This window comes from Kryptolebias marmoratus, linkage group LG20 (genome assembly GCF_001649575.2).
Source record: "Kryptolebias marmoratus isolate JLee-2015 linkage group LG20, ASM164957v2, whole genome shotgun sequence".
Taxonomy (NCBI): Eukaryota; Metazoa; Chordata; class Actinopteri; order Cyprinodontiformes; family Rivulidae; genus Kryptolebias; species Kryptolebias marmoratus.
The window spans coordinates 23188518-23203265 of record NC_051449.1 but is presented as its reverse complement, the minus strand read 5'-3'; the positions used below and the strand labels follow the sequence as shown (position 1 = coordinate 23203265).

The 14748-nt window shown below is 39.2% G+C and overlaps 1 protein-coding gene across 1 annotated transcript; it reads left to right on the top strand.

Moving 5' to 3' along the window:
* The first annotated feature begins 9869 nt into the window (after positions 1 to 9869).
* Positions 9870 to 14464, top strand: plvapa (plasmalemma vesicle associated protein a). Its single transcript, XM_017431333.2, has 6 exons — positions 9870 to 10501; positions 11183 to 11249; positions 11372 to 12084; positions 12523 to 13171; positions 13623 to 13680; positions 14096 to 14464. The coding sequence occupies exons 1-6, from the start codon at positions 10106 to 10108 to the stop codon at positions 14127 to 14129; spliced, it is 1917 nt and encodes a 638-aa protein (XP_017286822.1). The 5' UTR covers positions 9870 to 10105; the 3' UTR covers positions 14130 to 14464.
* The last annotated feature ends 284 nt before the right edge of the window (positions 14465 to 14748 follow it).

Below are 14748 nucleotides of genomic sequence, written 5' to 3'. Positions count from 1 at the left end.
GTCTGCCTGCACTATTTTTCCCAAACTGACACAGTGGTGATCAGCAGAAATTCAAACCCTCCTGGGCATCTAGGTTTTTGTGGCCTCACTAGCTGAATTATTCCTACCTGATGTCATCTCTGGTCTCCTCTACAGCAGCTGATCACTGACCTCATGTCTGTCTCCTTCATTCCTTACTTGTGTTTTTGTCCTCTAAGTCATATAGTCAAGCAAGTATTATTAATTAGCTTTGAATAAATTACACATCTCGCTATTGCACTTTTTTAAATATAAACCATATTTAAAAATAAATCCTTTGGTAACAAGTGGCTGTTTCTACACCTCCAGCTAACATTAGTCCAACTTGTCTATTTCTCCTGTATGTCCCGATTCTTTCTCTCCATCCTCTCAGCTGTTATATTGTAAATACTGATCAGTAAACAGCTGTAACTTATTATTTATTAGTAATTAGTAGCTTTAGCTAACCTGAACATTTCTAGGCCTCCTCTTGATGCTCAGACAGAAATTCCTGCTGCTTTGAAAAGCTTTCTTTCATGCCTACATCTTTCTCATTCTGCCTCTTCAGTTTTCTGCCTCTCCATCTTTAGCTCTCTATCATCAGATGACAACACGGCTAACACGAAAACAATCGCGAGGGGGCGTGCAGGAGCGCCACATATACCTTTTTGCGCCACTGTGGACACAGAGTGGAGCGGGTCTCCTCTCTGCTGTTAGATTGACAGCTATCAGTGCTTTGGGAAGTGGGTGGGGCTTACGGTACGCTGCAGAATGAGTGCTTTCTCACATTTAGCTGCCAAAGTCACTAAGTTTGTCGCTAGTTTTTTTTGCGTGCGAAATACAAAGTGTGGCGTGTGAGGGCCAAATGCAGGACTTTTGGCTGTCCCGCACAGGGTGATGCGGGACAAGGGACAGGGGGGGCTAAATGCAGGACTGTCCCACCCAATGCAGGACGGTTGGCAAGTAAGCAGCTGACAACAGAACATTTTTCTTTTCCAGCAGACATTGTTCAGCGGTAAAACCAGCAGAACTAACGTGAAGGTCTTCTTGTAATGAAGTGGGTGGAGCTCCACTTGGGGTTGCTAGGTAACAAGGATTGTGATGCAACAATCCCGAGGTTTTTGAAACAGGTCATTTTGCAGACAGCAGAAAACATTTACTTACTGTCCAAAAATGGCTGGATGTTTAGTTTTTTGTGCTTTGACTGTTTCTAGAAGCAAATGAAAGTACAAAAACATAATAGGTCCCCTTTAACAATTAACCTAACCTGCATGTTTTTAGTCTGTGGGAGGAAACTGGAGAACCTTGGGTAAACCCATGCAGTGATTATTTTCTGAATATTTCATTCAAATGCAGTTCATTATATAATTTGCTAATGCTATAAACAAACAAACAAACACGCAGACATAAACAAAAGAAATATGACCTTTGGGTTGGGGTGAGGATAAAAAGAACACTTCAGTTCAGGAGATTTTCTGGCTTCATGACAAGAAAAACTAAAGATATAATAGCAACGGCAGGGACACATAGTTCATGTTCAGTGAAGTGTCTTACGTTGACAGGAAACCCTCCCTGTAAACACTCTCCAGTTTGCTTTGTGTCTAACAGAACTTTTCATATCCTCCATCGCAACAACACAATGGAGCTCTTTTCCCTTAATAGCCTCATTCTGTGACATCCAAAATGCAAACTGTACACTCAGTAAAACTGTAGGATGTCAGCAGGAACAGCTGCTGCACACTTCATGCAGCTGTATTGTGTGGGAGTAGTTGTTGTTCCCACATCTAGCATAATCATTGAACATTAAATCATGGTGTTCTGACTCCCCTGGACAGCTGAGGAGTAGCAAAAAATAAATAAAACAACAACAACAAAAAAGAATAGCTGTGTCCAGAAAAATGTAACAAAATAAGTAAGATTATTACTTTAGCTTTTAATGTTGCAAGTTTAACTGTCTATCAATTTTTTGTATTGTTTAATGAAATAATCCCAAAATTATTTTAAATTTTCAAACAAAACAAAAGAGAAACCCCAGCCCTCTTTAGAGCGCTTCAAGTAGAACTCGCTTTATATCAAGTTACACATTACGTGACTGACCTGGCATTTTAATATATTTTCTCATTTTTACACTCAGCTTAGGGTTTATGAATTTTGGAGATTTTCCCACCAAATGTTTAACTTACAGTGTGCTTATGTCACACTCGAACAAGCTTTACACTTCTTATAGACATTACTCATTAAAAAGTATTTTATTTTTGGCTTTCTTTCACACAGTGTGTCTCTCACTGCTTTACGACTTGTGGTTTTCTCTCAAATCCCCCTTGAGTGCAGAGTTCACACCCAGTCTACCACTGATGTTCATTGTATCTGAGAGCTAAATTTTCTCTGCAAAACTGGAAGTGAAGGCTCTGTTTAACTCATATTTTCTACATAAAATACTGTAGACGCATAAAATTCACATAGTGTTTAAAGCAGACGTTTTCCTCCGCTGTATAAAAAGACACACTCACTGTCTGACATTAAATCAAACTAACCCTTTCCTGTTTTAGGTTAGTGAGGATTCCAAACAATATTTCTATTTGCTAAATGCAAATGCAATGAGACGGAATTTTTTTTTTAACTTTCTTAAAAGTCACAAGTAGGAGTGCACTCATACCACATTTTTCAAACCAAGTACAAGTACTTACATTTGAGTACTTGTCAATACTAAGTACCAATATGAGTACTAATTAGTGACATGTGGTCAGGTGAGGCACTATGAGAAATAAAATATGCACATACACAATGATAAAATAAAGTAAATATTAATATTTGTTTTACATTTAATGTGTTACAAATGCAATTTCTATAGGATTACTCTCTCTTTGTTGCCATTTTACCGTTCGTAGACACTTGTATTATAAGTTATATTTTTCTTTCCTGTAGATTTATTACATAATTAATTAATCCTGTTGTTCTGATAGAAAACCACAGTTTAAATGCCAGGAGAGAAACATGCAGTAACCTGGTTCAACATGATTCTTCCACTTCTGTTGTTTCTCTCCATTTTTCCAAAACATTAGCTGGTAAAAAAACCCCAAAAAGATATATTTTTTTTTACAAAAACTGGAAATAGTCTCCCACATAGGCAGCAGACAGTAGAAAATGAATAGCAGTGCTTTGTTTTAACGCTCAGAACAACTCCAGTATCAAAGATTTCACAGAGGTTCATTTGAAGACATTTTTATCATTTTAACACCACCTATAATTTTGCTTTACACGATTTTAACATGTAATTCAGCAGCTTTTTGTAGCAGCAGAAATTAGCTGTTGTTACTGCAGCCTGGGGCACTTCCTGCAGAAGCATTATAATGTTTGTACAGCTTTATATTTATTTATTATAATATGAAATTGACAGTGGTGTAAAGGTTTATATGAGAGTTTACATGAACCACTGTGACATTTTTGAGACTGGAACTGTTTTAAGATGGCAGGGATCCACTTTGCCTTGACCTCCGTAATAAGTTTTTAGCTCCTCAATTGTGAGTGAATTCGGGATTCATTTAATAGTTTGACATTGAATTTTAGATTTTACAATTAGATGCACAAAGTTTATTTTATTATTAATTATTAAAATGTTATTAAGATCACATCCCTTAAGTGCGGTAGGGTGTGTCACATAGCTGTAAAATCCATTTGAAATGTAACAGAAGATATACTTTCATTTGTGAAAAATAGACCAAGATGTTTATTCATGCTTTGATAAATCATCTCCTTTTTTTGTTGTAGGAAAAAAAAAACACACACACAGAGGCTCGGAACAAAGGGGGTGGTTTCTTCAACATGACTAACCCTCTTACAGATAAGATTACACTGACAGTAATAATAAGTCTATAATTAATTGTCCTTGGCAGAGAGCAAACCTTTGCCAAGGACATATGGTCACTGACGCCGTTCAACTCTTGTGCAGTCTGGATCGTGATCCAGATTACCACGAAAATTTAATCACTTGGGGAGTTGTATTTCCTTTGAACTCAAAGTCATTTGGGTTTGTTTTTTTTTTTACTTTTATCAAACTGTTTGTGTTGAAAGTGCTGCCGTGAGATGGTATTGATACTGTGGCATCAGAACACTTTTTCAAGACCGAGTACAGGTCCACACACTCTGTGTCAGAACCAATACCCGATTTACATACACTAAGATTACTCTGCTTCTAAACAATCTGGGAACGCCCAGATGGCGATGCTGTGGCTTTGGAAGCTTTTGATAGGTTAGTTGACAACATCTCAACATCTCAAATACACTGCTTCTTTGTGTGGCATCATGGGAAAATCTAAAGAAATCAGCCAAGTTATCAAGAAGAGAATTGTCAACCCCTACAACTGTGGCTCATACTAGCTAGCTTGTAAGCCTGAGAACACCATCCTAAGTAAGTAAGTAAATAAACTTTATTTTGCACCTTTCACAGATACAAAACATCACATCAGTGCTAAACAGAAAACAAAATAACTAAAAACAATAAAACCGTACATAAATATAATGACAAAACCTAACTAAAAGCCTGTCTGAATAAAAATGTCTTAAGATGTTTCTGAAAAGAGTCAGTGGAATCGAAGCAGCAAAGGGAGAGCGTTCCAGAACCTAGGGGCCACCACCGGAAATGCTCAGTCTCCACGGGTTTTTTGATAGGTTCTAGGTACCAGCAGCAGCAATTGAGTGGATTATCTCAAAGTCCTAAATGGACAGAGAGGCTTTAAAAAGTTCGATATGTGTTTGGGAACCAGACCATGAAGTACCCTAAAGGTTAAAACCAAAATTTTGAAATGACTCCTCAAATGCACAGGGAGCCAGTGCAGAGAAGCCAGAACAGGAGTTATGTGAGCTTTTCTATGGGTCTTAGTTAGTAATCTTGCTGCTGCATTTTGCACAGACTGAAGGTGAGCCAAGGAGGATTTATTTAGACACGTAAAAAGGCTGTTACAGTAATCTAAACGAGGAGAAATAAAAGCACAAACAATCATTTCTCGTTCCTTCTGTGACACAAAGGATCTTAGTTTTGAAATATTTCTTAAATAATAAAAACAATAACGAACTAATGTTTTACAATGAGTGTCAAAAGACAAAGAACTGTCAAAAATAAAACCCAAAATTTCAAGATTATTTATTACCGAAGGAGTTAAAAAAGCAAGATGAAGCCTGATTTCAGGGATTTTATCATCACGGGCTATGACAAGAGTCTGTCTTTTTTACATTTAACTGTAGGTATGGTAGTTGTTGTTCAGCCAATTTTTACTAACTGTGAAGTACAGGGGTGGCAGCATCATGGTGTGGGGACATAAACCAGAGTTTGTCGTGGGAGCGGAACCGAAAACGAAAACCAGACACTTTACAGGTGCACATGAAAACAGAGGAGAGCGACCAGGAGAATCTGAAACGGCAAGGAGGAGCAAGGCGAGTCTCGGGTACAAGATGAGTTTGACCATATAGTTATATGTTAGAGAATAATTGTTCTTGTCTTACAGGTTCGAGGGATGACGAGGCGCTGAGACGAAGCAGAGATGAACAGAGGCAATCCAGGTCCAGAGGTCCAGCAACAGGTAGGTTAAGTACCAGGTAGGTGCAGCGGGTTAGTAACAGGAAGGCAAGCAGTTTCAGAGAGTTGATAAGCCCAACCTGAGGCAAAGGAAAAATACAACGGAGTTTCTACTGGTCGGCAGTAAATGAACTTTATCCAAAGTCAACAGTTTCTCCGTCAACATTGACAACACCCAGGTTTCGCCCTCCACCCATGTTAAGAGTTTGGGTGTCACACTAGACAGCACTCTCTCCTTCCGTTCACACATCAATATCACTACCCGGTCCACATACTTCCACCTTCGGAACATCAACCGACTCCGTCCATCACTCTCATCACACTCTGCTTCCATCCTGGTCCATAGTCTGGTCACTTCTAGAATTGACTACTGTAACTCTCTCCTCTTTGGTCTCCCTCTCAAATCTCTCCGTAAACTTCAAATGGTTCAAAACTCGGCTGCACGCATCATCACCAAAACCCCCTCATCCCACCACATCACCCCAGTTCTCCACCAACTTCACTGGCTTCCCGTCTCATTCAGAATTCAATTCAAAATCCTCATGTATACATTNAAGGCTATCCACAACCTCGCTCCTTCCTATCTGTCCGATCTCGTGCACATCACCACCCATTCACGCTCCCTTCGTTCATCGTCCTCCATCCACCTCAACATTCCTCCTGTCCGCCTCAGTACCATGGGAAACAGAGCATTCTCCCACTCTGCTCCACAACTCTGGAATGCTCTTCCATCTGACTTACGTAACAGTAACAATCTCTCGACTTTCAAAACACAACTCAAGACTCATCTGTTTAAGCTAGCCTTTTCTCTATAACTTTTCTTGTTGTTATTCTTCTAGATCTTATAGCCACCTTGTTCTATTCTAATTGTGTCTTTATATTGTAAAGTGTCCTTGGGTGTCTTGAAAGGCGCTACAAATAAAATGCATTATTATTATTATTATTATTATTAAGGAAAAATACAAAGCAAAACGTTAGCATAGCAATGAGCTTGGTGTCAGGATCCAGAGGCTGAGATCCTGACTCAGAAGGTGCGATGCTCCAGCAAAGATCTGAAACCAGCCAGAGGCTTAAATGCAGGTGCTGCTTATCAGATGAATCAGCAACAGCTGCGGAGGGAGAGTTAGTGGAACCGCCAGCAGGGCGGGGACAAAACTCCCAGATCCTCACAGTGGGGGTGTTTTGGTGCAGGAGGGACTAGTGCACTTCACAAAATAGATGGCATCAGGAGGAAAGAACATTTACGTTACAAATTGGGGAAAAATGAGTCTTCAAATAGATAATGTCTCACAGCATCCTGCCAGATTAGTCACAAAGAGGCTTAAGGAAACAAAGTCAGTGTTCTGGCCATCACAAAGCCCTCATCTCAGTCTGATCTTGGCCTACAAACCTGACTCAGTTCCACCAATTCTGTCAGGAGGACTGGAACAAAATTCCAGCAAACTAATGTGAGAAGCTTGTTGAAGAAAACCCAAAATGTTTGACCCAGGTCATACAGTTTAAAGGCAATGCTACCAAATACTAAGAAAACTAATGTAAAGTTGTGACTTTGAAGTAATAAAAAAAAAATTCTCACTCTCATTAGTCAGGCATTTAGCAAATAGAAATGATTTTGGGAATCCTAACTGACCTAAAACACAGAATGTTTACTCTAATTTTATGTCAGATAGTCAAGAAAAATGTTGTCTTTTTTTTTACAGGATATGTAAAGACCAGGGGTGTCACATATCAAAGAGTGTGCAGCTTTCATACTGAAAGTTGGCATACGGACAAAATTTGAAAAGTGTTTGCACAAAAATATTCAGATTCATCAAACAAGGCTCACACATGTTTCTGCGCACCTTTCCTTCATACATCCCAATTTGTGTGGAACTGAGCGTACATGAGACACCTCCCCTGACACTCTTCCATTTAAATATGCAAATAGCTGTAAATATGTAAACATGAGTGTCACACTATTATTGTAAATGATTGCAGTGAACCAGGGTTATAGATCTGCTGGCAGCTCACATCTGAGGGTGAGGCTTTTCCAACTTTACACTTGTGTTTAAGAACATAATTACTCCAAACACAGAGCCGCTCAGGAGCTTGGTAGGCTTTAGAGGCTAATTTATTAGATATTAGTTGATGCTAATAAACTAGTCATTACACATCAGAGAAGTGTTTCAGCCACAGGGAATTTAATATATTTGGGCATCATATGGATGAGGCTGACCCATATGGCTGGCATGGCACAGCTCAGGGATGACTGTGAAATACTCAACCTGTCAGCCAGCTGCTTCTGAAAGGCTTTGGTTCCTAGGAACTCCAGTGTGGTGAGGACTGGAACCGGCATTGCACAGCTTCTTCTGGCGTTCCTGTGTAAGGCTGGAGCAGGTTTAGCACGGATTTCCAAAGCAATGACCCTGGGACTCTGAATCAGATAATAATTCAGACATCCTCGTCTGGCAGCAGGTTGGTGTGATTCCTGAAAACTCCCAATTCCTCCACTGCTGATGTCCTCCAGCAGCACCAAAGCTGCCACTGTTTCACAACCATATAGAACCTCATGCATGTGTCATTGTTTACACCTTGTCGACCTTAGGAACCATCAAACCTGACTTGTTCTGAATTAATATGCTGTTTTCTTCTCAGTGAGAAGGAAGTGTCCCTTAGACAATTCACATGCATTTTATGCACCTCAGCTGTCTGTGCGCCTCACAAGCGTGTGGTCACCAATGTACACTTACATCTGCATGTCACAAAAAAAGAGTCAACTTTACAGTTTACATTGTGTGGAGGTTACTTTTAACATTTTTGAGGCGTGTTATATGTTATTATACGAGGTTCAGTTTCATCGTTCAGCTTTAAACCATAAATGCTCAAATGAGAAAATAATATTACACTTCTTATACAGTTATTTATCAAAACATCAGCATTGTGTCAGCTTAGATTAATGCAAAGTCCTAATTTACTATTGGACCTTTCTTTTCTAAAGTCTGTTTGACTCCAAAAACGACCAGACTATCCCTTTAACGCAGTATGTGTTACTGCTGTCGGATTCCTTTTATGGGTATTCTTTCACCTATTTTCTCTAAAAACAAATCCCTCACTGTCACGCTCAGAGGGTTGTCAACATGTGATACAAAGTTGACACAAATTAGTCAAATTTCACTTTTTATTACTCCTTGCTGAATCTTTTGCTGCGTTTCATTACTATTAAAGCATCAGCATCCTAAATGTCCCTATATATGTTGCATATTTTATGGCTTTTCTCTGTGATCTTCTCTAAAAGTGAAGGCAGCTTCAGCGAACAGTAGTTCCTCTATGAATTGCTACTTCCTGTCAAGATGGGGCTTGCCATGTCAACAATACGTGGCAGGAAAAGTGGCGACTGCTACTGTCAAACAATTGCATTTGGTTTCAGATGATGTCTGTGTGAATGTGTTTGTGACAGAGGAAAGGTTATTGACGTCACAGTGTTGGAAAGAGACTTGAAGCATCAAAGAGACTCAGCGGGAGAATTCCAAGAAGACCTGCACCATTGTTTTTCTTTCACGCTGTTCTCCGGAAAACACTTTTCATGATCCCATAAATATGTTTTTGACAGGTTTATGGAGAAGCTGCACACACTGAATGTGATCTGACCTTTACAGCCTTTTTGATCGAAACGTATAACAAAGTCTTATCTGTGTGAACATTACCAGCTTACACAAGTAGTTTACATTTCTGCTTTTCTGTTCAAAACACCAAACAGCTATGAAGATGAATCATATAGTTTGAATGGAATGCAGAGTGCAGGACAGTGACCCTGTGGTGCACAACACACTGAAGATAAAACACTAAACCCACAAAAAATAAAGGTATTTTCTTACTCTTTCGTATACTTCAATGTGGCCCGAAGGGAAGAGTGCACCCACACAAAAAATCATATCAGCCACAAGATGTGTGATAACTTTGCTGTAGTCTTTTGTTAGCAAAATAACTCATGAACAACTCAACAGATTTCAATGAAACTCTCAAAAAAGTAGTTGGATGCATATCTGCAACTAATTACCTTTTGGAGTCACCTCGAGTCACAGCTAAACGCACCAAGTGGCAGGCCCTTTTGAAATGTTTTCAGGAGTTTTTCAAGTTTAAGACTGCACTGCTTCTTAATACGTGAGAATGACTGTATGCAACATTTGTTGTGCCTATGCATGCAGCCTAGTTATGTGTGTGTGCTGATACATTCTTCCAGTCAAAGGAGGAGACTGGAGCTAAGACCACTTCCCACCAAAGGAAATATGCCAGCAGGAGTTTATAAACTCCTGTGTGTGTTTAAATCTGATGCACAATCAGTTGTCATCTTATCAGCGCTGCAGTGAGGAAACGCCTGGCTCACATCAGCAGCTTTTAGTAGAGGAAGGAGCGAAAGATTTCTAAGAAATGGACTTCGAAATCCGCTGTTTGGGCTGAAGTGATTTAACATTGTTACAGCTGATTTGGAGAAGAGCTTTAATTGAAGTTGGCTGACTGAATTTAAACCTGGGACGATCTCATACACCACCTGCAACAATGTACAGCAGTGGCTACTCTCAAGTCAACAAGTTCAGCCCTGAGGCCAAAAAGAAGATGCAATACCGCACAAACGGCAAGAGCTGTGGCTACTACATGCGTATTGTCTTCTTCTTCTCCTCACTCATTCAGTCCCTGATCATCGTGAGCCTTGTGCTCTTCCTGGTCTACGGGAACAGACAGGACACCTCTATGGTAGATCGTGTCCAGGACCTTGAGGAGAGCTTCAGCCAACTCTCTATTGAAAATGTAGACCTCAAAAAGCAGAGGAAGAACCTGACCAACAAACTCAACGAAACCCTCACAGAAAAGGCTCATAATGACTACGACCTGTGGAGGCTGCGGAAGGTCAGCAACATGTCCATTGCTATGATCGAAGAATGTGAAAGAAAGCAGGTAAGAAAAAAATTAAAAATACAAACAGATCTTGCAGAAAAGTTAAAACGCCAAAGACATACTTTCTTGGTTTTCTGCAACTTATTACTAGTCTGAAAGATAAACAAATTCCATAAAAGTCTAGTATTCCTTGAAGAAAGAACATTGCCCAACATCTTTCATGCTAGTTTTGGACAAAGATTCTTTTTTGTTGTGAAATGATGGAGTCACCACCTTCTAAATGATGCTATGCACATCCAATAATTACGTTACGAAAGTTTCATTAAAATCCATCAAGTGGTTTCTGAGATACTTTGCTAACAGACAGAAAGAGTGGTCAAAGTTGGTAATGGGAAATTTTTAAACAAAAATGCTGCACAATCAGTTAGTGCTTAGAATATGCATTGGGGATCAGTCTCAGCTACTACCACACCAAGTTGTAGGCCAATACCTGTAAAACTGACTTAGTTCTAGACATTTTTGTGTTTTTAAGGTAATTTGGCTTTGGAAGCCATCTTAAATTGGGTTGACTCTAAAAGTTAATAAGTTGTAGATGTACATCTAAGGATTAGTTTCTGCAAGTTTCATTAAAATATTTGCTAACAGACACGCACACACACAAGGATAAGTAACATTATCACTCAGCCTTTGACTTTGCAAACAACAACAAAACAATCGCTAACAGTCTCTCTTCCACAACAGCAACAATGCAAGACAGATTTATTTGGTTGCAAGGTCAGATGTACCTCTGGCATACGATCACCACCACGTAAGTCTTTTTTTCAGTGCAAGCTTAAAATAACAAACCGAATGATGACATTTTTTTACTTGTTTTCTATGAAATCTGTATAAATTTGAATTTATTTCAAATTTCTTCTGATGTTTTCAAAGCACCAATATTTCCTGGCGGCGGTTGTAACTGTCGGTTGCTGGAGGATCAAAAGAAAGTCGTGGAGACCAACTTCACCCAAACTGTAAGGAGTATTAAGACAGAGAAAGAACAAATTAGCAAAGAAAAGGACAAACAAATTTTAGAAGCCATTACCCTCAGGAGAACAAAATCCATCCTAGAAAAGGAGGTGGAGTTCTATAAGCAAAAATCAAAAGATGAGTTTTCCCAGGCCCTGGGCTCTGTCTCCACTGTCTCCAAGACCTTACTGGAAAAAATCGCCTCGCTCTTCCCTCAACACTATCCCTTCCAGATCACCTGCCTCAAACAGAAGGAACACCTCGAGCAGATCCACAGCAACTGCACCAGCCTGTCCCGGGAGGTGGAGGACAAGCTCCAGCACTACCTGAACATCATTGGAGCCCAAGTGTCCAATATGCATGGGGAAAACAACCACTTGAAGGCCGAGAACTGGCGTCTGTCCATTGACTACCGTGAGTGCAGCCAAAATCGCTCGGCCATTATCGAGCAGAACAAGCAGAACAACGACAAGCTGCAGAAGAAGCACGACGATGAGAAGGAGAGGCTCCTCAAAGACAAGATGGATCTGAATGGAGCCAAAGAAGTTCTGGAAAGCAGCATTAAGTACAAAACGTCACAGGTGGATCATCTTAATGAACAGATAAAACAGCTGAACATGTCCTGCCTAATGAAGGTAAGACTATGGGCCACAACTAGTTATTATGGAGGCAATTCTGAGGGATATTTTGAGTGTGTTCAATTTATTCTGACTCTGCATAAAACACTGAAAGGAAAACAGAACCCTTTCAAATAAGCAAATTATTTAAAGGCCCAGCATTCCTTGAAGAAATGAATATCACCTGTCATCTTTGTGTCGTGTTTGGGACGTGTTGGGAATGATTCTCAGGTTCACCAAATTTCAGCACAATATCTGTAAACTGACTGAAGATATACAGATATACATTAGACAACCGCTTTTAACTGAATCACTTTTCAAGAGAAATTATGTATTGTTTCATTGAGCTGTAAGGGTAACAAAACATTTGTCCATGTCTTGCAATATGTTAACAGTGTTTGTTATTTTTAGGCAATAAAAAAAAATTGCTTTAACACTAATTTCTTTTTATTTTAGACAGGAATTGGTGGATTTTCTGGGGGCCTGGGAACTCGCACATCAAGTCAGTCTGGTTGGGGTGGATTCGGAGGTGGCAGTTCCAGCTCTTCATCATCTAGCTCATCTTCCTTGGGTCAAGGCAATACAGGGTCAGGTTCAAGCTTTAGCTCTGGATTAGGACTCAATAAGCCAGGATCAACTGGAGCAGGCTCATCAAGGTTCCCACAATCAGGGTCAAGTTCAATTTCAAGCAACACTGGGGCAGGATATAGTAGGCCATCATCAACTGGAGGAACCTTCTCAAGCTATGGATTAGGGTCAAACAAGCCAGCAGAGAGCGAGAGGAGCCTAACAAACACTAGGTTATCCTCTGAGTCAACAGGGTCCAATACAAACACAGGCTTAAGTAGTATAGGCTCAAATAAGCCAACAGTGAGTGGAAAAAGTTCCTCAAGCCTTGGCTTTGAGTTTTCGGCTTCATCAAGTGGGTCAACAAGTAAAAGTGGGTCAACCGGTTCTGGATTATTTTGGCCTTGGAATCCCAGCAGTAGCTCAGGGCAAAGTAAGACAGAAAGTGTACCAGGGAAACCATCTAGTGGGAGCAGTTATGGTGGATTTGGATCTTCTGCTGGTGGAGGGAGGACGAGTGGAGTGGCAAGTGATGCAGGTAGGACTGAGAAACAACAGTAGTTTTAAAGTTTTCTGTCAAAAATTTTTCATTGATTACTATTTATTAATTTATTTAGTGATTCTTTTATTCCCACTTTTTTACTAAAAGATTTTTGGTCGAAAATGGGAAATTTTATAATAAAGTCATTTTATCCTAAAATATCTTATCATATCTTCTTATAATATCTTATCTGAAAACATTTCATCTTATCTTATAATACATTTTGTATATCTTCTCTTATCTCATCCTATCTTATCTCATCCTATCTTATGTTATGTCTTATCTTGTCCTTTCTTAGAATATCTTATCTTATCTTATCTTATCAAATCGATCCTTAGAAATGCTACACTGCGTCTGCGTTTTTAATACAACAGTGCTTAAAATGAATGATTGGTTACGTCTCATATTACATGTCATCACAAATCATTTTCTCTTGTTTAAAACACAGGTGGTGTCACTAAGCACATTCAGGAGCTGCAACGCCTGATTAACCCATCTGCTCCACAGTAAGTAGAAATATTATTCATCTTAGAATATAAATTAAAATGTGCTTAGTTCTTGTTACAATGTTGAGTAAAAAAGGGCCAATAGGAACTCTCTGATGTTTATTTTCAGTCGAACTCTAATACAAAAATATAATCAATAAAACATCTGTTACTCAGTATCTGATTTTACTACTCCAAACACACTGTTTTCTACAAAAGACATGAGTCAATAAAAATGTGAAGGGAGATTTAAAAACGATACGAAGGAATAACTTGTTTTGTTTACATGGGCAACATTTGTTGGTTGAATTAAAATGTTTTCCTGGGGTTTGCTGAATCTGGGAGAAACAACAGACTGTGTTAATTTACTGTTTTTACTCTGCAAAATTACATTAAGAACAACTGCAATAATTTCTCTTTTCTCTCTCCTTTTCAGGGAGAAGCAGGAGCTTTCCAGATTGTTGGGTTGATTCAAACCTATGGCAGTAAAATCATATAAAAAAACAAAGTAAAAAAGTAAAACTATCCTTCTTATTTTATCTGTAATATATTTCATTTATTACAGTGGGCTAAGTCTAGGCCTCTCATATTGAGTATACATATTGACTAGCTATATAAAACCAAACGTTGTCTAATATGCTGTTGTTTTGACATTTTATTTTTCATCATGCATGGAAAGAAATTTGGATATCTTTGGAGTCTAAATGTTTCATATTCACACATCTTGCAGTATCAATATACAAATATGACATGTAGTTTTTTTACTATATAAATACATGAAAATAAAAGCATTGTTTAAATGTCACCAGTGTACCTACCTCCTCTTGTTCTTTATAAACAAGCCGATTTAAAATATTAGCCCACTCAGACCTGGAAGTAAGTGTTTGTGCCTGTGTGCGTCACCTATTGTGTAGCTAATTGTCTGCAAATGACTCCTTGGCCCCTCTTGTGACAATTTACTGGCAGCACAATTTAATCCTTCTTTTATGTTTTGTTTATCTGCCAACCTGTCAGCAGATGGGAGCAGCCAGATGAGGTGAAGCTGTTGTTTACATTCTGCTGCTAAAAACGGGGGGGCGGCTCTTTAAT